This window comes from Thalia democratica, chromosome 2 (assembly GCF_965202585.1).
Source record: "Thalia democratica chromosome 2, ktThaDemo2.hap1.1, whole genome shotgun sequence".
Lineage (NCBI taxonomy): Eukaryota > Metazoa > Chordata > Thaliacea > Salpida > Salpidae > Thalia > Thalia democratica.
The window spans coordinates 53423671-53451541 of NC_139166.1; the positions used below are offsets into that span (position 1 = coordinate 53423671).

Genomic DNA, 27871 nt, shown 5'->3' on the forward strand with positions numbered 1-27871 from the left:
TTGTCTTGTTTATATTTTATGAACTTTACATATATTAATCGACTTTTTATTACAAAAAAATGTTTGTATAGAAGAACTTCCGAAAAAAGTTACATGCACTCATCTAACACGTATTTGTTAATACTACACATTTATTTACAAATAATTCTAAGGAGTTTTGAAAATTATTCTTTTATAATTCAACTTTTCATATTTCTACTGGGCGTGAATAATAATTCCTAATAAAAATATTCCTAATATATTCTAATAAAAATTAGTTACAAACGAATGTTTGTTAAATAACAATTGTTTTTATAAAATTACATATTAAAAAGTGACAAATATAATACCACAACATTTACTTACGAAGAAGTTTAGGTTTTATTCATTTAGAAAATATTTTTGTTGAATAATTAAAAACTATTATTAAGCTTACACGTAGATTTACTAAGCTAGTGAATGAAATAAAGCATTTGTAAAATGCAATGTATATATACTGCAAAATATAAAAATTAAATATAAACAAGTAACAAATTTAGAATGACTTCTAAACGAAACCAGTGGTTAGATAAATTTCAAAAGAGAAAAAATATATGTACTTACAAAATGTTATTCGTAGTTCTTAAATCAAGAGCTAAACAACAAACATAATCAAAAAAATTATTTGTGAAAAAACAATAAAAAAATTTAAAGGAACTATACTAAAAGGCAAATATTTAACCATTTTTCCACTTCAGAATTATTAATTTACGCACACTACATACTCTCAACAATTGTAAAAAGTTAGACACAACATTTCTAAACTGATGCAAACAAATTTTTCAATTAAAGTATTAAATTTTGTGCAATTTCAATCAACAAAAAATACAACTTAAACCTTCAATTGATTGCAATAAGTCCTTGAGATTAATTTTTTTTTGTTTGAAAACTACAAGCATACAACCATCAACTAACAAAGTGTATTATACCAAATATATTCAATTGACTGCCCACCAGCCGATCTTGGGCATCCTGGCCTCCACCTCTTCAATGGTCTTGTCCTGTATCAACCCGTAGAAACTCTGGTCCTGGTCACCATCCACCCTCTGGTACAACCACCCCACCTGGTGGTTGCATTGCGGGCAGCCGCACACCGACCACGCGTGATTGTTGAACCAGGTGTCGTCTGCTACTACCTGTGAAGATAGTTATTTTAATTTAGATGATAGTCAATAAAAGTTAATTATTTAAGAAAACCTTATATCTTCTTGTTTAGAGAATGCAAAAAAAAAGAATTTCAAAAGAGTTAGTCAATTTTAAAAGACTTAATTATATTTTTAAAGCTGAGAAAAGTTGAAAAAATATTTATTTTTTTTACTTTTCATGAATATCAATGAAAAAAGAATCACTTATGTAAGCAAAAACCATTGCATGAGTCAGCTTAATTTTTTCAAAAAAAACTATCCTTAGTGTGTGAAAACCCTGACAAAACTACTTAAAAAAATCTAATTTAAGGAAAAAAATTGAAGATTTTTAGATAATTTTAGTTCAAGTTTAAAATTAAATAGACAAACTTGTTTCTCCACAATTACGTCTGCTTTGTTGACAGTAAAAAGTTTAAAAAATTGACTACTTGGATTTCTAAAGTATTGCACTAAAGCTAAGGTTTCATCAGAGTATTGTTTTACTTCTTTTTTGAGTACCGCAGAGGGTTTTCCTATAACATTGAAAACATTTTTAGTTGAAGCTATTGTCTTGCCACATCTTCTGCACAAAATTTCTCCACCTAAAACAGTAAATACAGTTTGCTGCAAAAAAGTGTGTTTGTGTCTTCTTGCTAAAGCTTTTAGTCTATAGTTTAAGTTTAAGGCAGACTTATTTAAATTTGAGCTACATTTTGAAACTGCTTTGATTTGTTAAGAGTTTCATAATAAATACAAGTAATAAAGTTCAAAACTGTGTTTAATGTATTTAAACAGTTTAGTTGTTTATAACCTAAGTACTAAACAACGCTAGATAAAATACACTGTTCCAATATTAAAAGTAGAACAATAACTTAAGTAAAAATACTTAAACCCAGCTTAAATTTCAGAACCATACATAACTAATTATTTTAAACTTTAAACATAGAAAACATTACTATGTTATTCATATGATGCTATTTATCGTAAGGGAAGCCTGGGAACTTGAACTATTTTAAGAATAAATGTTTCTAATTATTAACCATGAAATAAAACTTTTGTTTTCTTTTTTAATGTAAAAAATAAATTTCAATCTAAAAACAAAAACCTATGCAAGGAAATGTTACCCCTGGTGCTATATAAAACCTTTGGTAGTTAATTTAAAGTTATAAAAACTATAATATAAATTTTTAAGCTAAACATTGTTTTAAAGGTTTTAGGGAATAAACAAACTCAGGGTTGAAAGAGTAAAAAAAAATATAAAAGTACATATATGATACAAAATAAATACTAGTTTACAGTTATTTTGGGTTTGATGCTTAATGCTTTCCTGAGAATAAGTATATATGATTTTACGTGAAGTAATATATATATACATATGTATGGTTTACAAAATAGGTGAATAAAATAAACTATATAGTAATATAGAATAAGAACATAATCTATGTAGCTTTAAAATGTCTATACTTTCATGAATGAAATGGTTGCATTTACTAATAAAATCTGATCTGAAATTAAGAGATGTTAGAAAACTAGATTAGCTATTATTGATACTTCAAGACTACATAAATTACATATCTTTCTCAGTTTATTTTGTTTTACTTTATTCAGGGTTGCCACTCGCTTTTTAATTTATTTTCCATGTTTTCAAAATTTCTTCCAGGTTTTTAAAAGGACACATTTATAGGTAATTTTTTTGTTTAATGTTAAGATTATGGTAAAATACTGTGGTTTAACAGTATAAAAACATTGAAAAGATGCTGTAAAACTACTTAAACTGTGTTTTTTAATAAAAAAAACTTTTATGATGACAAAAATTTTTATTTATATGATACATTTTTTGTGTCAAATCAAAATTTTACTACTTAACATGTAAAAACTGTAAAAAATTCTAGGTTTTTAAATGAGTTTTGGTCAAATTCCAGGTTTTTCAAGGTTTGTTTTGCTTAAATTGTCAAATTCCAGGTTTCCAGGTAAAGTGGCAACCCTGACTTTATGAAGTATTATTCAAAATATGTTTATATTCATTTAATAATAATCATTAAAGTTCTTATTGTAGATAGACAAACTTAATTTATAGTTTCAAACAATTCTATCTAAAACTATACTCATTTATTAATTGAATTTGACTTTAAACTCTTTAACCAACATCATTACTATAATATGGTGCATAACTGTAATACATAACTGAAGCAATGTAACAAGTAGTTTTTGTGAGGAACATTTATTTTACTGGGTAGGGCATGTCAATTTTCTTAAACTACTTAGTTTGCTTTCTTTATATTTTAGAATTATCTTATTCTAGTGTTCAATGGTTTATTTTTTAAATTTGGTATAAATTTGGTATACATGCAAGAAAAAATTCAATGCTATTGCTGTTAAAGATGTTTTAAAGGGACCAGTTTTGGGAAAATATTAATCCACTGGTTTTACAAACTTTTTCACGCTTTTTTTAAGAGCTCAATATTGAATTTAAAAAGTTATACACTTTTCCTTCTGCGTTTCTTAATTTTTTTTTTGTTTTCCAATATAAAATCAGATCTGCTATTCTTTAATTGTTACTGTATAATTTTGTGTATTGTTAATATTATAATTAATTAAAGATAAGAGCTTGTGCTGAATAACTTTAGATAATTCCATATAGTTTTTATGAAAATGGTTCAAGGACCTTATTCAAAAATATATTCTTTGGTTTTTAAACTACATACCACTTAATAGATACGTATTTATAGAATGATTTGTATGTCAGTTTATACTTTTTTCAATTTTTTTTGATGAATGACATAAAATGCTCTGCAAATAAAGTGATCAGTTAAGAAAGTATACATCATCGTCCCCTAGCTCTGTTTTTATTTTTATATAGAAACTCTTTTCTTAGAGATAGAAACTCATAGACTTTCTCTGTCTGAACATTTCTAGATCACCATCATCTAGGTACAGGCTAAAACTTTCTTTCAGTGGTAATTTAATTTACTTTCCTAACGAGGAAAATTTAACAAATTTTTAATTCATAACTCTTTATCATAAAGGATTAAAGTTTTACAGAAATGAAAGATAATTTTCATTAGCTTATTGCTATTTAATGCTTTTTTTAGCCTACAGTAAGATTTTCTAATTTCAAATCTAGTAGTGGCTAAATAAATTTAAATCATTTAATGATAAAAATTACAACTATATTTTATCATTAAAAATATATAATAATAGAATAATAATATTTATCATTTTAAATTATTTTTTTTAAGTTTTTAAAAGTTTCTATGAACTTATAATAACACTTTGGACCCATATACCTAAAGCAGATTAGGCCAAGTCTTGTTTCTAGGTCTTTCAGTTCTATAATTTAATTTCTTTGAAAACCTTGTATTGTTCAAATCAATAAAACTAGCAAGTGTGAATTTATTGTGCCCTGGATCAAACACATAAACTTAAAAATTTGCAATTTATACACATTATTTAATTTCAGCTGACCAGTTTTTCTTTTAAACAGAGGGTTTGTTGTGGTCAGGGCAGGAGCACAGCAAACATATTTGATCTTTTTTTTTTGCTCACGAATTTTGGTTATAAGTAACAGTCAGCAGCAACACCTAAAGCAGATAAACAATATTGAATGTGCGGATAAAACAAACTATAATATAGCATTTTTATTGTAATTGTCATGTCCTTGACATGACGTCAAACTGTTCTGGTATATGACTCAATAACAAAAAGTTTTTTTCGTGCGACAGGTCCTTGGACCAAACATAAACAGTATATATAATTGTGTAAAATAATACCTCATTTTTGAGAAATTATAAAAATTACCAGACAGTTTTGATTTTAGAAAACTCAAATATTTCTTCTAATTCAGCTTATCATCCAAAACTACAGCTAAGTGTTTTAAACTATTCCTCTGCTTAAAACCATTAATCTTCACACTAAATTCACAGTTTTTTGAAGTTTTATTAAAAATCAAAAACTTTTTTTTTTTGAATACTTAAATAAAAGTTTATTAGCACGCAACCGTTTTCTAACTTTAAGCAACTTCTTATAAATAATGTTATTCAAATAACTAGGATTACTGTGTTAGTAACTTAAGCAATTACATCAGCAAAAAATCACATAATAATCTCAAAGGAACATAAAATAGCATTAGTATATATAATTTAATAACATAAAAAAATCGTATGTAAATTTTACGAGTAAGGCAAACAAATTCAAACTTACTAAAAACTTTTTTGATGCTAACCCATGTTAAGAAAATTTTCAGAAAAAGACTAAGAGTTTGCATATTTAAGATAAGCTAAGTTTGCTAAAAGTTCCTTCACTATAATTTTAATTTTTGTAGTATGTACAATGTAATCAGTTGTGAGGTAGGGAACTCACCATCGTAACAACTTATATATCAAGGACTATAATAAAAATAAATCCCATTTATTTTCGTTTGATTACAAACTTAGATTAAAATATTTTGACCGGAGCTGTTATTAATAATACCTTTTAAGTCAATCTAATCAAAAATTAATCTTTTACAATTGAAACTTAAAAAAAAATGTTTTTGAACTTCTAGTGATGTTTCGGATCAAGTATTCAATTTTGCTAGATCTCAATTTGAAAAAATACCCGGATCCAGATCAATAAATTTTAATAATAAATAAACCAAACTATAATGCTATGTTTGACAATTACTTACAGTGTATTACTTATAGCGTTGAAAACACTTTAAAGCTTGTAAAAACTAGTGATGTACCGGACCCGGATCCGGACTTTTTTTTCAAATTAGAATCCGGCCGGAACCGGATCCGGACTTTTTTTTCAAACTAGAATCCGGCCGGAACCGGATCCGGACTTTTTTTTCAAATTAGAATCCGGCCGGATCCGGATATCAGACAAAAATGGCAATATCCGGCCGGACCCGGACCCGGATAGTGAGTCCGGGTACATCACTAGACTATAAACTAGCATGAGTCAGAATGAGGTTTTAAAAAACTGAAAAAAAAGAATTTTAATCTAATAATAAGTAGAACAGCTAGCCACAAGGTTTACAAATTTAGGTGTTATTTACAATTAAAAATCTGAAATCAAGTTCTTGAACAAAATACACTAGAAAATTACAAAATATTGAAAACTGGATCAGCTCAAGCTCATTCAAAATCTAAAAGAAAACTAGCCTGAATTTTATAAAAGACTAAACTAGCCTTAGGCAGTCCAAGATTTTCTAAAATTCCCAAAAATTTTCAAACTAGCAGTGTTGCCAACTGTTTAAGTCAACAAAACTAGCTAGAGTGAGTATAAACCAGCCTGAGTCAGAATGAGGTTTTTAAAAACTGAAAAAAATACTTTAACCTAATAATCAGTAGAACAGCTAGCAAAGGTTGACAATTTGGTAGTGAAGTTGTGGACTGATTGTGGTACACTTAACTTATTAGTACTACCCATCATAACTAAATCCTACCTTATTTAATTAATATCTAAAAAATTCTAAATTCTAACTGAGAATATTTTCTATAATCAGACACGACAGTTTTGAGTGATAAATCTTTTATATAAAACACAACAAGAAATACTAGCATATACAAAACTATTAATTAATTTGGTAACACTTTAAAAACTGGAAGCTATTTAAGTCTATATCAAAAGACTTAAAACAATAAACTAAAAATTAAATAAAACTTTTAGTAAACAAGAAACTGTAAAATTTTTAACAAACTATTAAACTATAAACCTGGCTTAAATATTTATACAATTAAACACCAGTTGAAATATTCACTTTTAAAACAAAACACTACTTACAATAAGCATTCACAAAAAAGTTCAAGATATTTTGTTGCTTCAAGCTGCAAACCAAACTAACTAACTGCTTACATATAATCTGCCTGTCATGTTCTGATGTTTTGTTGCATCAGTATATAGTTTGAAACATTTCGTCATATGATTCTCATTAGCTCTTACATTCAACCGTATTTACTCTAAATATTCTCTGAGCTCAAATTTAAACAATAAATAGTGCAAGTATTCATTCCAAAGTTTTCATTTTTACAACATATATAAAGAGTTGCATTTCTGAAATGTTTATTACATAGTTTAAATGTATACAAATGTAAATTAGTCACGTGTACAAAATGTGCCAATCACGGTAGGTGTTTAATTTTAACTGACAAAAATGACTCTTATTAATTTACACAGGGTTTGTTTTAAAAAAAATACTTTTCAGTATGCTCTTTTATACTAACAAGATCCGGGTCCGGCCGGATCTCTGTTAGGATCTGGCCGGACCCGGATCCGGACTTTTTTTTCAAATTAGAATCCGGCCGGAACCGGATATCAGACAAAAGTGGCAATATCCGGCCGGACCCGGATAGTGAGTCCGGTACATCACTAGTAAAAACCAAGATTTAAAAATGATAGTAAACTAAATTACTAAAAGTCTTAGAAGTTTTAAAGAAAACTTTATAGAGGTAAATATACTGTATAAATTAAGTCAATTCATGATAAATTATGATGCATAAAAACAACGAGTAGTTTAATATGTTTAGAGAATTTATTGAGAGCTAACATTAATTACTTTGCCTTAACCTCTTTAAAGATGTAAATTGGCTGAATTTCTTTTTGAATTACATCAAAATTATTTTGCAAAGACTTGTAGAGATTATAAGCTTTAACACTAAAACTTATTTGTTACAATTGACTTGGCACGTAGCTTAATACGATTCTACAAATCTACCTGAAGAAACGTAAACAATTTTGCAAAAAAAAAAACGCACTTTTGACCCTATTTTCTTTTCATCTAGTATTCTTTTGTACTTAGTTTTTAGTTTTGCCTTCCTAGTCGATAACTTTGAAATATAAACACTCTATAGTCTATAGCAGTGGTCAGCACGGTGTACACTGGTGTACACTGGTGAACACTTGTGTACACGAAATTTGGTGCACAAAATTTTTAGGGTACACGAAACTCATTTAGAGGTGCACAAAATTTTGAGATTACAAAAAAAATACATAGAGTTAGATTAAGTATGTAGTTAATATTTAATAAAGTAATTGAAGAATACTGAACTGGGGATTTTGTGGTAATTGCGGAGAAGTGTCCAATTAATAAATATGTAAGACAAAGCCATGTAACTAAAATATCATTGTGAAAATAAGGAAAAAGAAATAAAAAGGTCAATTAAAAGGAAGATCAAATAAAAAGTTTCAGCTTTAGTTGTTAAATGGTTTGCATGTAAATACAAACTGAGTTATGACTTTTAAGGAGAAATGCACTAATAAAAGTGTTTACGTAATCCCACCGCTAGCAGCGCTTATTAAAATCAGATCTTTGGGGCACCGATTTTATTTTTTGCAGCTTGGTGTACACAGAATTTGATTAGCTTGCCGACCACTGGTCTATAACATTTGTAATTTCTAGAAAATCGAACACTGAATTGTTTTATTGATATATGACAGAACTTGGTTTTAACTTACAAAGTCAAAATCAATCAAAATTAAACTATCTTTAGTTTTTTTTGTAAGTTTGTTGTTTATTTGAGTACACGTGCGAGATTTTTTTTATCTTTTGTGGTTTATAAGCCTTCACAACGGTGGTCATCAACAAATTTTTATCAATTCTGACACAGGGTTAAATCCGAATGGTTAGCATAAACTGTAATCTTATTACAAAAGTCATATATGACTTTAAATTATGCTGCAAACGTTTTGAGTATTTTCCATTAGATAAACATAACAATAAAAAAAAATTATAGCTTATATAACGAAATGAATAATGTGAAAACTTTTTCTTTTCATTCTGAAGTTTTTATAAACATTTACTTACTAATACTTTTGATTAATGTCTCTTAGCAACAAAACAAAGTTAAAAAATTTGTAGCGTTTTGTTATAAACAGTTTTTTTTTAGCTATAACATTTTTCAGTAGATATAATAATTATATTCTACTAACTATAAGGCAATTTTAATAAACTTTTTATTTTTCAGAAATACAAAATAACAAAAACCTCTTTTTCAGCAAACGAGTGAATGAATAACGTGCTAATTGTAACTGCACCAAACTGCAGTGATGTACCAATTACGAAAATCCAAAATACTTTGTTTGTTAAAAATTCTCTCAGTTGAGGTGATAAACGACATTCTGATCTGTTATTTATATAAATCATAATTATAGTTATAAGTTTTTAAATGTATTAATTAAAATTGTACTTCAAAAAAACTTTTTTTGATAACAGAATGCAAACTAAATTTATAGCAGAAAACAAACATTGAAATTCCAAAAAAGAACATTTTATTAGTTAAGATTTATACTTATAGACTTAACTTAAAAAAAATATTATGAAGCAAAGTTAGTTAATGTTTATAGATAATATTCTATGTTACTAATCTTATAGTTTAAATTTTGAAGGTTTTGTTAAGATTAAACAGCTTTATTAATTGTAATAGGTATGACCATAAACAATTAATTAGACGTTCTGTGAAGAATAAAACATTAGTAGCTTTAAAAGTATTTTAAGTTTAAGTAATCTTTTCTATAGTTTTGTACACATATTAAATTCATAACTATCTAAAGCCGCAAACCTACCAAGTGTATTGCAAACATATAACGATCATCTGCTATAAATTTTCATATTTCATTATGTCAGTGTATTAAATCCTTAAATACCTGTTCCTTCCTTCAAGCGACTTGTTTTCTATGGATTGCGATGAACTTGATTTATCTTCTTTTGATAGATTTAATTTCACAGTCGGTGATTTCATCAGAGCGCCAGCTACCACCATGCTTAGATTTAACACAGATAACATGATTAAGTAGCTTCGAAAAGAATATTTTTCAATAAGAAAAGTTGCAACCGGAGACATTACTACTGTGCCTACGGAGTAACCTGTAACATTTGATCTGGTAAGTAAATATTTTTAAAAATAGTAGTTATGTGAGTATTGTAGAGGTTTAATAAACTATTAGTATAAATTTTTTTCAATCAAATTTTTAATCTAACCAATGCTGGATATGTTGGTTGCAATACTTCTTCTTTTTGTAAAATGTTTCGCAATAATAACTGGCGCTGCAATAAAGCAAATACCAAACCCCAGACCTGGGAAAATAGCAAAACTTTAATTAATTTGTAAGACATATTAGCTACGAGACGTTTAATAAAAATATTTTAAAAACAACATTTCTGGTAACTGTTACTTATTTTGTTAATAAGATTTCTTTAAAAATAGTACTCCTTAATATACCGTTGTTTTTGTGTGAAACCTAGAAAAAAAAAAGTTTAAGTGCATAAAAGCTAAGAAAATGTCTAAAATCAACTTCAACTTATAATCAAAATATTTTTATAAAATCAAAACTATTACAAATAATTTCATTAACTTCTTTTTCGTTTTTATCAATCAAGTTTGGCAAATGCAGCAACAAATATAACTGATAGTTGCTTACATTTAAGAACTTTTTTTATATCAAAACCTTTAAAATAGCTGTAAAATGCTTTTAAAGTTTGTAGTTAGTTTTTAAGGCAACTGTATTTATTTAATTAGTTTCAACATAAAACAATGCATACTGCAGTCGCTTATAGCTAGAGTTTATAAGGAAGAAACAAAAATTCAACAAAATCAAAAAACAACTGTTTTGTAAAACTATTAAAAAAAGTTAGCAACATAATTTTAAACAAGTTTATAATTTATCATGTTTAATGAAGTAATTCTATTCTTAAACACGTTTTTAAAGAATAAAAATATGAAGAGAAACAAATTATCTTTATTAAGTGTTATTGGTATTTTTGCATAAAGTTTAAACCTTTTTGAATCATTTACACCATTAAGATTCGATTTATTAAAAGTTTTGTTACTTTTGAAAAAAGCTTTAACAATATATTTTATATAACAAAGCACAGAAAATAGAAATATTAGCTGTAATAATTAGGTTGTTTGAGTTTTCTTATATCTCTATTTGAAATTGTTTAAAGTTCTTTTACATTATAAAATAATAAAATAAATTTATGCTATAATTTAATACCCAACACTTAATGCAATTATATAAGTACTAATACAGTTTTAATTTGTTTAAAATCATTATAATTCTACTTTACTCCTTTTTTTTTGAAAAAAACCAAAGGTCAAGATATACAGTAAAACAATAAGATAACAATCATGTATCGGATATGTCAAGTTTAACAAATGTTTTTCTACATGATTCAACGTTTTAAATTAGTTTTAGGAAGACATTCCTGATTAAAAAATATTTTAAAAACCTTATAAGTAGGTACTTATATAAATACATTTTTTAATGGAAACAATGTAACACTAAAATTTAAGCAGACAGTATTAAAAAAGTCGTGTGTAAAATGCTAAATAAAATTTAATAAGTTTTGAGCAATACATAGAAGTCTCATAAATAAAATATTCTTTTTTTCCTATAAAGATACATCATTAGTAAAAGTTAGTACATCTTAGAAACTAAGTAAAAGTTTTATGTGCTATTATGGTTAAAATGGAAGTTTACTTCAAGTTGTAATTCGTAAATCAAATACTCCAGTTTTTAAGTATTATAAATTGTTGTTGAAGGAAATACATAAAAAATAAAAACAATTTTTGAAGAAACTTATATAAAGAAAATTAAACAATAAAAATAAAAATACCAGAAATCAGTAAGATGATTATTAAGTATCGTGAATTAATTTTTATTTTAAACCCCATTTATTTCAAGAAAACTTCAATGAAAGTTTATCAAAACCGACATCTGGACTTAATGTGCCGTGAGACAAGGTCAAAATAATATAAAGTTTTTATCATACTAATTTGACCACCAGACCACAAGCCTTCGGTAGACTGACATCCGGGTTTCGTTTTTATTAGAATTAACCTTTTAGGCGCACCTTGAAAAACTTGCAGTCGTGAATTTACAAGCTATTATCATGTTTCACTGTGAACCTACCGTTACACCTTATATAAAACAACTTTGGTATTTTAAATTGCTTACTTTACAAATTGTACGTTTTGTTGGTTTTTTGACATTTTAACTATGTTATATAATATAAACTGAAGTTTTATAACTTTGTACTTGTAATTAATACCTATATGTAAAATATAAATAATATTAAATAATTTACATCGTAAAGTTTTATAGTTATTCCTGATTTCAATTTTAAACTAAAATGTTTTTTTCTAGTTTTTGTTTAAGATATTTTATTTTTAGTACATAAAATACACAACTTTGCATATATTTTTATAATGAACGTTAATCTTCACACACTTTTTAGAGGAACGGGTCAAAATTGCACAAGGGGACAAAACTGCACGAAGACAATTTTGCACCAAGGGTCAATTTTGCACGAGTTACAACTTCGCACGGAAGGTAATTTTTGTACGAAAGTAAAACAAATAAATAGAAAAATATATATATTAAAAAAAAGAAAGAAAAACTAAAAGTAATAATTAAAAAAAAAAAAAGTTTCTGATCGAGGGTAAGGGTTAGGGGTCACAGTGATAGTAAAAATAAAAATAAAATATAAATGATTATTAAAAAAAAAGAATAAATAAAAACAAACTAAACAAAAATAAAAAAAGAGCTACCGACCAAGGGTAAAGATTAGGGGTAACAGTGAAAATATAATAATAAAAATAAAAATAAATAAAGATAAATAAAAAAAAATTATAAAAATTCAACCCGTGCAAAAATGTCTTCGTGCAAAAATGTCCCCTCGTGCAAAAGTGTCTTCGTGCAACTTTGTGCCCTTGTGCAACTTTGTACGCTCGTGTAAATTAGACAGCTACTCACTTTTTAGAGCTATTTTTTTTTTGGGTAGCGAAACGTCATTAGTCTAGTAAAGTGTTTTTGAATAAAAACTTTTTATTTAGATTTGGAAAATTGAAAATTTTGAGTACAAAAGTTTTGAAACTTATTTTTTACAAGAACTTTTAATAAAATATAAAAAAAATTAACAGAAAAATATAAAAAAATGTTTGAGCTTATATCTAAATTATTTTTTAAGGTTATATGGTAGCCTGATTGACACTAACACTCGCTATAAATTTGTAATGACTGACAAATAAATGATAAAGTACATAATTAATTGTATGTAAATTGCAATATACCAAAACTTAGTTTTGACAGAAAAATTTTCTGAAGTTTTTTTATAAACTTGTATTATTCTTTAACAAAAACGCTATATCTAGGTACTTTTATAGTATTCTAATCTGTTTCAATTAAGTATTCAACAGTTTTTCAGTATTATAAGATGTTATTCATTTTAAGCAATTAATATACTCTTTTTAAATAACACATACAAGTTAACTCAAAAAAGTTATATGATTAGTTTACCTGCTACAAATCCAAATGTTATAATGAAAAGAGAAAATGAATAAACAAAAGACGAAGCAAATATTGAGCAAGAAACCAAAAAGGAAGAAGTCATGACAGCTTTTCTTAGTCCAAACTTCTTGAAAACTGGAATTGATAACAAACCTTCAATAATTAAACGGTTGATTATTAAAATTTTGTTTGTTCTTTTTTTGCTAGTTTTCTTTTCATATTTTTTAAATTTGTATTGAATTTTATAGAAATAATCTATCTTTGTAGTTAATTTTTTTTTACTTTTATTAGTTAAAAGTTTTTTACTTGTTGTTGTACAATTTATAATACTAAATTACTTTAAAGAACTTTTGGTTGTAGTAAAAAAACAAAATAGTTTAAAAACGCTTTGAAGTATTTTTTACTTACATCTGACTTAAATGACAAAAAGCAAAACTTATGCGTAAAAATTATTAAAAGTTAGTTAAAATGTAAGTTTTATCACAAACCAGAAATAGACATTCCAAGGATCATGAGAGATATGACTGATGTGGCTCCTGTATTTGAAGTTCCAAGTTCTTTCATTAAATACTTCAAATACACTGATTGAACTCTTTAAAAATAAAAATTACTAATTATTTCAATATTTTATTAGTACATATTAATTTACAGTAAAATTTTTACAATTATTAAGTCGTTTTAATAACAAGATGTTTGATTTAAATTAATTTATTATTATTATAATAGGCTCTAGCGGCTTAAACTATTATATAACAAAAAACAAAACAACTATATTTAAAGGTACTGTTAATGAGCTCTAACTGATTTTCTCTTAGTTTTTGATAAAATACTAACTTTTTTTATTGTTTTAATTTATAAAAAATGTAAAAAAAACTAAACATATTTAATAAAAGGCTTTAACTGTAAACATTATATAAATTTTATTTCAAGAAAAGTTTATATATAAAAGTTTAATCGTTTTTAGTTTGATCTATATGAATTTTAGAAACTTAAAACTTTCCGTTTAATGGCAAAAAATTAAAAAAAACAAATATTTTTTTTTGCCGACACTAAAACGTTAAAATACTCATTATCAAACTTTTTATTTATACTAACAAAATATTAAAAAATTGCTAATGATGTTATTAAAATAATAATTAAAAAATTTTTCTATTAGATTTGCTCATGAATAGAACTTACTTGCTAGCACCAAGTGTTAGAAAATTAATGACAAATCCACACAACACAACAATGTAACCTCTGGAACTTATTTCATTTTTTAACGTTGTACTGCTACATTTGGAACTAGTCGACCGCTTGTTTTGATCCATAGTATTTTGCTGTATTTCAAAATATAAACACAAATTAAATAATCCTACTAAGCTATTTAGTTGAAGCAACAACCAAAACATATTTTATAAATTTAGTTTTTAAAAAAAATAATACTCTTGAAGTTTTTAAAGTTACGTTACTATAAATAATAATAGAACTTTGTATTTTTTTATAAAATGTTTAGTTTTAAAATAGGTGTTTTTAATGTTATTGTCTTTAAAAACACTGCTATCTGACATTCGTTGAAATTTTCTCTCAGTTTATTAGATCTAAAGCCTTTTTTCTTGTATTCAGAGGAAGATAAAAAGTAAAATAGATATATATTTCTATAAAATTAAAATACATGAGAGAATTTAATGCCTTTAGGCGAGCTTACATTGTATATCAGAAAGCATGGTTGTATAATTTAAGTAATTTTATTAAAAAATTATTAAGAACCTATTAACATGCTAAGTTAGTAACGATTACTTTTTTTTTTTGTAAAAAGCAACTGTTTTATTTTGTATAGTACAACTATTTCTTTTATACAAATTCTATTTACAATTTACATGACAGCAAGTTTTAGAGAACAAAAATTTAATCAACGTATACAAGAGATGAAGTTTAAAGTACTAAACAGACTTTAAGTAGAGCTTAAATTAATTTAAAAACAACTTATAAATAATAATATTATAAAATAAACAAATTAGCTTTTAAGTAAAAGTACTTACAAAACAACGTTTTTGCTAGTTGTAAACTAAAAAGTAAAACATTTGTGTTTTTACGATTTTTTAATGTATAAGAGCCTTAGATACAAATTTAAAGTGTTTTGATAAGTAGATAAGCTTTGTTTTTTAAAACAAAGTAAGTATATTTGTATTAAATTTAATTCTAATATAATTTTTTAGGGCCAGACTTATTTTAATTATTTATGTCGGCGGTGTATAATATTAAATTACGATAAATAAGTGAATTACAAGCTTTAAATCGTATATTTTTATTTTGGGTTTAAAACAACAAAATTTTGCTTTGTCGTATCTAACTTAACATAAAAACTTAAATCTACAAACAAAACAACTCGGTGAAAGTTATCAGCTATTAAAAAAGAATATAAAACAAGTAAACACCAAACACAATGATATTCATAAAAGTCACTGTGGTCACTGAAGTAAGCTGATTTAATTTTGTTCTGATAAACATGCGGTCTTAATCCTTTATATTACTAGAAAAAAATCAAACGTTTGTTTTAGAAAAAATACGAGTTTAATGGAACGTCAGAAAAACACCAAACTATTATAGTCTTTTTTTTGGAATAAAAAACTATTTTTAAATTAGAAAGTACTAAATTATCTACAGTTTACGTAAAACAGTTAAAAAAACTAAAATAATCATTTTGAGTAACGAATATAACTAAAGAATTAACACAAAATCGAAATATAGTTAAATATTATGTTGGTTTTCTTTTTTAAGTCTTAAATACTATATAAAAAAATGTCATGTATATGGGCTACGTTAAGAAATATTAGAATGTCATCTTAAACAAATGAACTTAAACGCTCATAAAAGTTTACAGATTAAATCTATACAAGTTTATTGCTATCAAACTTTTAGCTACTTTAGAAAAATCCAAGTTAAGAAGTATATAATACCAATATTGATAAAGTATAATTAGTTTAATTTTGAGTACTAAAGTATTAAAAAAAAATTTACAATCGGTTATTTTTATGTTTTCTTTAACATTAAACTTTGTAAAAAGATTTTGTTTTAAGCTGTTAACTTTGTTTTTGTACAAACAATATTTTCCAGTTATTATCTTTAAGGAAAAACAATTTATTGAACCTTAAAGCAGTTTTTTTTTTTGTGTGGACAAATAGCTGAAACTAAATGTTAAACTACTAAATGAACTAAACATTTATAAAAGCTCGAATTAATAAAACTTTCAATCTTAATGTATCCTATTTTCATTAATGATTTAATTATACAATGTTGTAAATATTTTAAATAATCTTTAGGGTAAGTAAGTGTTCTTTTAAAAGGTACAAATATAAATTATTTTAACAGTGAACAATAGTTTTAAAGAAAATAAAGGACGTGTATAACTAAAACACACTTTGTTTTAAAAACTGATGATTAATAGAAAACACGATGTAAATTTAGCTTTTATTTTGAAAAGGTAATAAAATATTTAGACCATTACATTAATAAGATTTACAGTTCAAAACATTAGTCATCGAATAAATCATTGAGTTTATAATGTTTTTTTTAATGGTTTTTAAAGTATCATCTAAAAGATAAAAACCTCAAATCAATTTCAAATAAAATACTTTAACTTAATACCTACCTGTGAAACTTTTTTTTTCTCTTAGGTAATTTTACTATAAATTTACTGACTGGTTTAAATAATACACGTGCAAACTTACAATTTTGTTTGTGACCGGTTTCGGTCAGAATAAATTGACCTTGTCAAACAATTAACAAAATAATGATTCGTACTCTTACATCATTTTATAAATGATATTTTAGACTTATTCAAGCATAAAAAAACAAATATTTGGTAAAATATGTACTAACTTCTTTTAAGTTAATTAATGCAACAAGTCAAAGTTAAATTTTATCTATAAAAATTTGGATTTGTTATCAAGTATCAAAATAAAAAAACATTTTCAAGACTCGAAAATAAATTAAAAAGTCTAAAGAAAACTATTATTACACTTTTAATTAGGTCTTAATTTCTTTCCAGTTTTTTATTAGAAACTTGTTCTTGAGTTCTCATGAATACATTATTTATGTTCTTTTATTAATGCAATTTGCATTGTATTTGAGTATTAATAAGACTTCTTTTAAGTACAATCTACTTGCTTTTGTTCCTGGACTTTATATTATTTTTGTTTTATAAATTTTCAAGTTAATCTATTGTTGTTGGTTTTAGTTTTTACTTTATGTATTAATTTTGAAATTTAATGGTGTTTTTGTGTTTTGGGTAATTAATTTTATATGGTTTTGTTATAGTATTTCAAATTTTAAGTTTGAAACTTTGCTATCATTGATTCAACACTTGTATTTATTTATCTATCTTTCTTTTTAATTTTGTTATTCGTTGGTTTTCAAAGTGGTTTAACTTGAGGTTTTATAACTAATAAACATCTTTAACCAGTGTAGCTTTTACTAATAACTTAAAAAAACTAATTGAATATTTTTTCAGTGATTAAACTATACAAGACATGTTGATAACCAAATCAAACAAGAATTTGCTAAAAGTTATTTTGATATATTTTTAATTTTTATGAGATATTTTTTCTGACACTACAAACACAATGTTATTTTTAACTTACAGTATATCTAATTTAGTCTAAATAAATTTTGGTGTCTAATGTAGTTAAATTAAATATTCTTTTACTTTAGAACGTTTATGATTTTTTACGTACTTAACAAATTTATTTTAACATAAATACAACTTTTTGACTTTAAAAACTATAGAAACCAAATTTATATTATAGCAGTTTACTTATAGCTAAATTAAAACAGAAAGCTTATTTAATTCACATTGTATATCAAAAGATTTTTACAGCTAATGAAGTAAAGTATCGTTTTGTTTATCTATCAGACATTTTGAAAATTACAATTAATGTATGATAGACAGCATACAATTATATATTATTGTTAAATAGTACTTTCTTTGTTTTATAAAATTACCTTCATCATGTAAGACTTAATAAAATCAGTTTTTGCTACGTGTTAGCTTTTTTTAAAAGCTGTTGGTAAAATTTTCTGCTGTAGAAGTAATAATAATTGAAAGCTAAAAAAACTATTTTATAAATAAAACAAATATGACATGCGAAAAATATGCAAATTAAATTTTTTAACTTATGAAGAATTACTGTACATGTTTAAGATTTTCAGATTAATAAGTTTTTTTATTATGTATCGTTGAAAAAGGGAATATTTAATAACTAAATATATAAAGTTTAAACAAACATAAAAAATATTAAAGCTATTCTAAGTACAAGCATTTCAATTTTATTTAAAAAAAAACAAAAAAAAAACAATGTTTATATTATTTATAATAAACATTATACTATTTATAATTATTAAACTATTTATAATGTTTTAAGCATATGTTTTCTTTTATAACTGTTAATGAATAATGTTAAAAACACTTGAACCAAATCAAACGAGATCATTAAACCGCAAGAACAAAAGTATTTATTTGATAATATAGGAATTTGAACCTTTTATAGAACTTATTAAAATTTATATTATCGTAGTATACAAATCGTCATCTAGTGGTTAGTTAATAATTTATTTAGTACTGTTCTAAAAAATTTTCTTTTAGTTTATTATTTAAGAACGAATTGTTATTTATTGTAAAAAGTTCATGAACATTAAAAACTACTTAATAAACAGTAGATAATAAGTATTTAATTAAGTAGATTGTGAATCAATTGCAAAAATGTTAAGCAGATAATTTATTAAATAACCGATGTTAATAATCAAAAAAAGATAAATTGTTTCAAAAGTGTAATTACTTTTCAAAGTATAAGTTTCTTATTTTGTCCATTAATATAGTTGACCTTGCTTAATTAAGCTTATAACTGTTGAACCTAAATCAATAAAACAACTACTTAAAAATATTATTGTTTATAGGTGTTCAATTTCAAAACCTAAAAACTTTGTAAACTTATATATATATATATATATATATATATATATAACTGTTTGAGTAACAATTGTAAAAGATAATTAATATTCAGTTTGTAGTGATCGATTAAAGATTACAAAATTTTATGCTTATTTTACATATAAGTAAATCTTTAAATATAATTCAATTTACATGCTGATTTTCTTTGCAGATGTTAAGTATTATTTTTTTTTTTAAATTATTCAAGCACTATAAGTTCTCTTAAAAACCACATCAAACTACCAATCAAAAAAATACACAGACTATTTCAATAGAAAGTTAAATGCATATAATTTTTTTTTACAATAAAATTTTGTTATACAAAATATTTTGCTATGTTTAAATTTATAATACCCTTATGTAATTATTAACGTAATACCTAGTACAAACATGAACTTATACTTTAGTTACCTTAATCTTGAAACAAGTCAGAATAAAGTTTTTTGTTCAACATTATTAGTACTTCTTCTGAAAACTAAAAACAAATTTCGCCTTTTATTGATATATATATATAATATACATAAACTAAATAAATAATTAAGTTTTTAAATACTGTTAAACTTCTATTTACAAAAAAAACATACAATTTTTTTTTTAATGCCAATGATTGAATATTTATATTCAACTGATAAACTAAAAATTTATGAAATAAACTGCTAATTAAGGTTGTTAGACAAAACGTGCAATGTACAAAAAAATTTTCTTAAATCAAGATTTAAATTTATTTTAAACTATAACGGTTAAAAGAATGCTTTTAGAAACATATTTTTAGCAGTTAACTGAACCGCACGACCATTAACAACAGTTCACGTGATATTCTGCAATCTGATATAGTCCATAGAAGGCCAGTAATACACAATAAAAACCTAATGAATATATAAAGAAGTGGAATACATCTATTCAAAGATATGTACTAGTAAAATGTTTTTTTGTTTTTTAAGTTTTATATTTTTTACGAACTAGTTTTAATTAAATGTATATTCATAACATTTTCAAACCTAAACAAAAATAAATTGTTCATAAAGTAAACTTGTATGATTTTTTTTTATTGTTAAAAACATACTACAATATGTAATAAGTTAGAAACACAACATTTATATAAAACTAAACTAAAGATTATAACATAATACTCAAATATAGCTTATAACAAAAAACGCTTACTTTGGTGTTTTACTAAAAAAGAGTTGAGTAATTCGAATGTTTTAAGTTTTACGTATATAAAACTTGATTATTTATACTGTGTTGTTGCTAAAAAACGATAAAATTAAAACTTTTGAAAAGTATAACAATATTTTCAGGTTTACGTGAGTTCAAGTTTTGTTTCTACAATAAACAATTTTGAAAATAAGCTTGTAAAATTACAAAAATAAAACTTATGTTAATATAAAAGTTTAACACAAAAAATTTTAATAGTTATTTAACGATCTACACTTATTCTAATTGTGTTCTATTAATTTTTTGCTTCATCTAGTTTTTAAAAGAAAGTTACAGTTTTGAATTTTTATAACTTTAAATGTTTTAAAAAACTTATTGGTAGGTCAGGGGTCGCTAAACTGCGATATGTAAAGCAAATATCTGCGTCTTGCGACGTATGTTTCAACTAAAAAGATAATTTCAAAAAACTTGTAACTAGGAACTTTAATTACCTTTTTTGAATTTGTGATTTATTACTGCTTATTTTGACTTTTAATTCAATAAAGTTTTTTTATTGATTAATACAAGAAGTTTAAATACTTGCGGTCAACGGAAAAGATTTTCTTTGCAGTGCGGTCCTGAGAAATTCATTTATGACAATAGCTTGTTACTTATAAAAGAATTGATTACAAGGCCTTTAAGGATTAAAAGTAACATTAATATTTTGTATCATTAAAAACATATTTACACTTAAAAACTCTATAAATATACTTTATCAAATGAGAGTAGGTAAAATTATCTGAATTTAATTTTAAGTATTTTTCATATTAGCTACGTTTTGGTTTAAAGATTTAGGTACTGGTTTAAAGTTGTATTATTTTTGTTTAATTCGAAACAATCAAGCTCTATAGTTCATAGTAATTTAATAAAAGAAAATTATTTGTGTCTATTTTACACTATCTTAAAAAGATTACTGCAATTGAAGAAGCTAAAGTTAACAAGCTAATGTAAAAAGTATTATTTAATCAAGTTTAACAAATAAATTCTATTATCAAAAATATGTCAATAAACGGATGTTATAAACATTTTTTAAAGCATAGTTTACATATGTCATTTTCATTATTGTTTTGAATAAAAGCGAATTTTATACGTTTTGAAACATTACTAATAGTATTTGATTATTTTTTAATTTATGTTACAAATTTTAGTTTTATAAAATCAAAAGTCTTTATCAAAATTGACAACAAAATGATTCAGTTTTAAATAAACTTAAGAACTAAAAATATTTTTCAAACAGCAAAATATAAAAATAACTGCTGTCGATACACGGTAAAAAGATAAATTTCAAGCTAAATTAACAAATAAGTTTCGTACTAGTGTTTCTTTTGTACAAGGTTAACTTATCAGTAAAAACTGTCATTTACTAATTTTGATCTAGTGTTGTAAGTTTACAAATTTATTTTGAATATTGTTTATAGTAGAAACAAAACTTGAACTCATGTAAACCTGAAACAAAATTTTAGTAAACTACATTTTATGAATTTTTTATTTAATCGATATTTAACTAAAACAAAAAAAAAAAGTTAATCCAAATTAAAGTCAAACTTTTTTTTTATTATCTAACTGTTTAAGTTAAAAACTAAAACAAGATTTTTTTATTTACTAAGTATCGTAAAGCCTTATTTTATAATCTTTTAGCAAAAAATTATTTTATTTACTTACACGCGTAGCGGTTCTACTTTTATAAATATTAAACAATTAGATGATTGACCGAAGTGCTCAACAAAAAATATCTTGTTTTTATTTAGGATTAAAATATTTAGAAGTACAGTGTTCGTTTAGTGAAGTTAGAGTTAGGTCAAAAAATATTACGTTAAATTGTCGTTTAAAACAAGAGTTATGTATATAAACAATTATATTATTAATACAAACCTTTGAATGAAAATATGTTCACTTCGGCTTTTATTTTTGTTAAGTTGTTAAAGATGCAGTTAATCTAGTAATTTTTACATAATGTATCTTCTTCTTTAGACGAAATCAGATTGCAGAACATCGCGTTGGTTGTTGTTGATGGTCGTGTGATTCAGTTTACTGCTAAGATAAAAATTCGACCGTACTAGTTTATGAAAAGGTTAATTCATGATTTAAATGAAGTTTACACGTTTAAAAATTTCACATTTTTTCTAACAACATTTATTAGCAAAAACTTATGTGTATAACTAATAAATAAACATTCCATTATTGGAAGTAATTTTTTAACTCGTTTCAGTTGTAATCATTAAAGTATACAACAGTAAAAGTCAAAATTAATTTATATTAAAAGGTAAATAAAAATGTATTAAAATATTTAAGAACAAAAAAAGAACAGTATTTAGTTTACTCACTAATTGAATGTATGCCTTTAAATGCTTTAGAATTATATTGTATAGATAGGGAGTAAGCGTTAGTTTTAAATTTTAAGAAATTTTCTGCTAAACTATTACTCAAAATATTTCTCTTGTCTTTGTGTTGGTTTTTTTTCTATTACTCTAACTCAGTGGTTTTTTTTTTCAAAAGCTATGAACAATAAAACACTTAATTATAAATTACGAGCACACCAAACTGTAAAAAATGTTTTTTTTTTGAAAGCATTTTTTTATGCTTTAAGTTTCGTAAGACCGAAATAGAGATTATGAAAGTATGTCTATCGCAAAAAAAAAAGTATAAATAACTTTAGGTGAACAACTTTCAGTATATCTAAATTAATTTAGAAACTAAAGTTGTAAGAAAAACTTCGTTTAGTATTAGCCAAAACATTTATACAACTTTACAATTGATATTGCAAAAAATGTGTAAAGTATAATAAATTTTTTGGAAATATAAGTTAACATGGCGTTACTTAGCAAAGTGTCTTAAAAAGTATAAAATACCATATGAATTTTGCTTGTTATTTTGTGTACTTTAGAATAAAATTTTACATTTCATATATTCACTCTCTTATCTAAAAGAAGATAAATTCAATATTCTGCTTATTGACGGTCAATTTAGTATAAAATTTGTTTATTAGTTTGTATATTCCAAGTAAGACTTTACTTTTTAGATACATTTACCGTCTAAATTAACATACAACTTATATAATTGGGCATTTATGGATTATTTAATATAAAATTTGATTGTTTGTGTCGCGATAACATCTAACCGCTTAATATATTCTACTTAACAGCATATAAACTTTGAAATCCATCGCTTATAACTGTTAAAATACTAAAGTTGACATTTTTGTTTTGTTACTTATTTAAAAAATATCAAAATTTACATATGTTATACGAAAAAACTCTCTTTAGAAGAAATTCTAAGTATTTTATATAGTTTTTTTGGAAAAATAAAATAAAACTATATAAAAAAAAAACTGTTAGAATTTGTTAACAAACTTCTTTCTAAAGAAGGATAAAATTCAAATAATTTTAGATTAAAATGTAAAAATAGTACACCTTTAAGTATCAACAAACTCTTATACACAGTATATTTATGCAAAAGTTTACCATATTATAGTTCTATGATAATTTAAATTCCAAAAATTCAAACTTTAATAATTTTATTGTCAAATATCTCTTTTAATAAAGATTTATTGAACTATTTTTTTTACTAATTAATCTAAAAATTAAACCTTCATGGTATTTCTGTCAAATAAAAATATGGAGTGAAAGCTTTTTTTTGCTTTGTTACTAACATAATCTATTTAGTTAGACCTTAATCGCATTTTTATGTTTTTTTTTTGAAATCTTTTTTGATAAAGGCACAAAAAGTTTTTATAGGAATTTAATTGTTAGAAATTAATTTATGGAATTAAGAATTATTATAATTTATAAAAAAATAAGTATTATAAAAAATTTTTAGGACAAATTATAAAACTTTAGAGCTTTGTTTATAATAACATTAATGTTTAACTTTAGTAGAAATTTTTGATAAAATAATACTTTTTTAAGACTATAATGTTTATATTTTACATATAACTATTCAAAATATAAATTTAATCGTTTGTTAACAAAAGATCCTAGCAAAACAAGTTCACTGGAATATATAATCATAACAAATTATACAGTATCCTTCTTTTATTACACTGACATATGTTTCTGTGTTAAACGAGTCAACACACTTTGAGTGAGATCTATAAAATATTAATACTGTAAGGAAAGAATAGAAGCTAAAATAGGTATATACATGTGTCCATTAAAAATAAGAATAATTGCTATAGATTTTTAAAGGTTAATATTAGATAAAATACTTAATATTATATCCAACTGTTATAAAACTATAAAATATTTGTAATAATTAAGTCCAAATTAAATAAATTAAAGTAAAATACAAAATAAGTTAACAAATAATAATATAAATTATTACATGAAGAAGAAGGAAGTACTAATTCGAAATATTTACTGGTTACTAATCATTAAAAAAATGTATCTAATAATTACGGGACAGTATATATGAACATTAGGACTAGCTAGTTAATTTAAACTACAAACATAAGGAACAAATTATCTAACTAAAAAGTAATAAGTTCGCACGAAGCGTAACTTTTTTTGAAATTTATTATTACATAGGTTACATTTTTCGGACACTTTTTTGCCCGGTTTATATTATTCAAAACAATAAAAAAAAATTATAACAATTTTCATAACAACTGAAAACAACATGATTTAGCCAATTGAGAATGACAATAAAACTTGTGCAAAAAAACGCTGTTCAAAATACCTGATGTGTTTCGTACATGTATAAGTAACTTTTTTTTTTCGGTTTGAATCTTTCATAAAAAATGTTTTTGCTTAAAAAAATTAAGTTTTTTTTTTAAAATAAGATTATCATTAAAAATGGGTTTCCAGGAAAACTTAGATCTTATAAATGCAATTCATGTCTCCTAAACTACAGTTCATAACAAAGCCTTTCGAAAAAATAAGCTGTTTTAATTTTCTTATTAATCTAAACCGTGGTATAAGGTTAATAATACAATAATTTTTTCTTTATTGTGTTCAAAATAGTTTTATAACACACTTATTTTTACTTGAGTATTTCATCAGCTTTTGTTGTTTGTTTAATTTTTAGTTTGAAGTCATTTTATAACTTTAACATTAAAACACTACAGTAAAAAGCTCAATGCAGATATTAATTTTAAAACATATTCACATGTTATTTATGTTACACTTTTAAGGATTTTAGCAATTTGAATTTTAAAAATTTTAAAATTTTAAAAATAAATTTTTTAGTAGTTTGTTAAATAACTTTTTTAATGGTTGCCTTAAAATAAATTAAATTACTTTTACAAAGAAAGTTAAAAAAACTATTTTACATAATTTACAAGTACATTTAATTTTTTTAATTTCAGACTATCTTTAATTAAATCTATAAATACTATTAGTTCTACTTATTGTGTAAATTATATATATTTTATAACAAATTTAATTCTAGGAACTTTAAGCTGATGACTAATATAAAATTTCCTTTGGTGATAACTTTAATTTAAGGCCTATAAAAGTTTTTCAGATTGATTTAAAAACTAAGAATAAACCTTTTGTTATAATTTTTTCATTTAGAAAACATTATACAAAAAAGATTTAATAAATTCACTAACTGTTTTAAAGGATCATACAAAAAACAAATATAATGTTCTAAGCTATAAAAAAATAAAAAACTTAGCGATAGTTTTAAAGTATACCGTAAATAAGCACACATAGTAAAAATTTCTAAAGATCGATTAATTTTAAATTTGTAAATAACTTAAGTTTTTTTTCTGAATATTTAAACGTAATAAACATTTAAAAATGTTAAGTACTTTATATAACTGTTAAATAATTTTGTTAGGTCTTTATTACTTTATGAAGCATCTCTTATCATAGTTAAATATTTTTTTTTTTAGACAGTAAATGTGTAATGATTTATTTTTTCTTTTACCATTTTAGTGTAGTAAGTTAGTGGCTGATTAATTTTGTAAAATTCTCATATACCTGATACTTGATTTAACCGTATCTATTTATTTTTCCTACAAATTATACAAGTCATTGATTTGAATTCTAGTTTAAAGCTGATTATATAAATTTTGGTTTTAAATTGATTTCAAAAGCATTGTTGTAAATATAACAGAATTTAAGTTATAAGAAAGCAAAGTGCACATATGCAAAATTTTATTTACTGAAAACAGTATTCAAAAAGTAAATATGATATTAAAATAATAACAACTATGTTTTTAGTTGTTTATGATTTGATTTTAATGACCTTTATAAATTAGGTTTCAATATTTCAACTTGTAGTTTTTAGTAATTTAATTAATTGTATTTTCGTGACAGAATGACTTAGTTTTTAACATAAAAGAGCAGCAAAAATAAAACGAAATGAATAAACAATATTTTTTAATGTTGAAAAATTTAATTTCGTAACCTTATGGACTTTTTTTTGAATTACTACACTAAAGGTCTTTATTGCTATAAGAAAATATTAACTAATTAAATTGTAAGTAAGTTTAAAAAACTTTTAAAAATGAGTGTGAATGTTCTAGTTAATATGATGGTTAATTAAAAAAAAACAGCTAATTAATGTAACAATTGTAAGAGGTATATTTAGTATAGTATTTTATTTTGTTTTGGACTTTTGAAAAGTTTTTAACCATTACAAACTTAAAACGTAATGAGATTTTTAACGTCAAAACTTATAAAATATTACATTTTGATTTCTGAGATAAACAATAAAAGTTCCCAATTAATACAAATAAAAGGAGACAATTACAATCGTTATAAAATCTCATTGGAGTTATTGTATGAAAAAAAAAAGATGTATTTGTATTGTGATGTATTTATTTTTGTTTATTTTAAAGGGATTTTCTATAATGAATGATTAATTGATTTTTTTTCTTAATGGTTTAAAAGTAAATTGTATTTTATTTAAAAGATGATTACAACAATTCTATACAATTACTTTTACCACGACAAAACTCTGGTCTCCTCAAAAAACACTGCTTAATTAAACAAAGTAATAAAAGTGTAAATTAAAAGTTTGTTATATAAGCTGTGTGCTGTATTCTTTTGTTTTATAAACAGTCTTAATTTGAAAACTAAAGATTGAAAACATCTAACTTGTCCAAAATTACAAACTTGTTAAAAAAACAGTATTTACCTTTTTGTAATAACAAAACCATAAATGTACAATCAAATTATTAAAATAACTACATTTGTTGAATTTCACGAATAAAATCGGGGAATTTAATGAAAGCACTCGTGATGAGCTAAAAAGAGTTTCTAAACAGCAAAAAATAAAATAACAACTGTTAATACACGGTGAAATGATAAGTTGTAAGCATAATTCACAACTTAATTTCGTACTAGTGTTT

At 24.0% G+C, this 27871-nt stretch overlaps 1 protein-coding gene across 2 annotated transcripts; it reads right to left on the reverse strand.

The window, feature by feature from the left end:
* Positions 1-1572: 1572 nt before the first annotated feature.
* LOC145829234 (monocarboxylate transporter 7-like) lies at positions 1573-14726 on the reverse strand. Of its 2 annotated transcripts, XM_082936974.1 has the most exons (7): positions 14592-14726; positions 13901-14004; positions 13422-13565; positions 10102-10197; positions 9768-9987; positions 9109-9247; positions 1573-1744 (listed from the first exon to the last, which is right to left on the reverse strand). In XM_082936974.1, the coding sequence occupies exons 1-7, from the start codon at positions 14720-14722 to the stop codon at positions 1706-1708; spliced, it is 873 nt and encodes a 290-aa protein (XP_082793100.1). In that variant the 5' UTR covers positions 14723-14726; the 3' UTR covers positions 1573-1705. The 2 variants fall into 2 exon arrangements, 1 of the variants encoding a protein (XP_082793100.1); XR_014369553.1 differs by lacking the exon at positions 1573-1744 and having other exon boundaries at positions 9193-9247; positions 9687-9987.
* Between the last annotated feature and the right edge of the window lie 13145 nt (positions 14727-27871).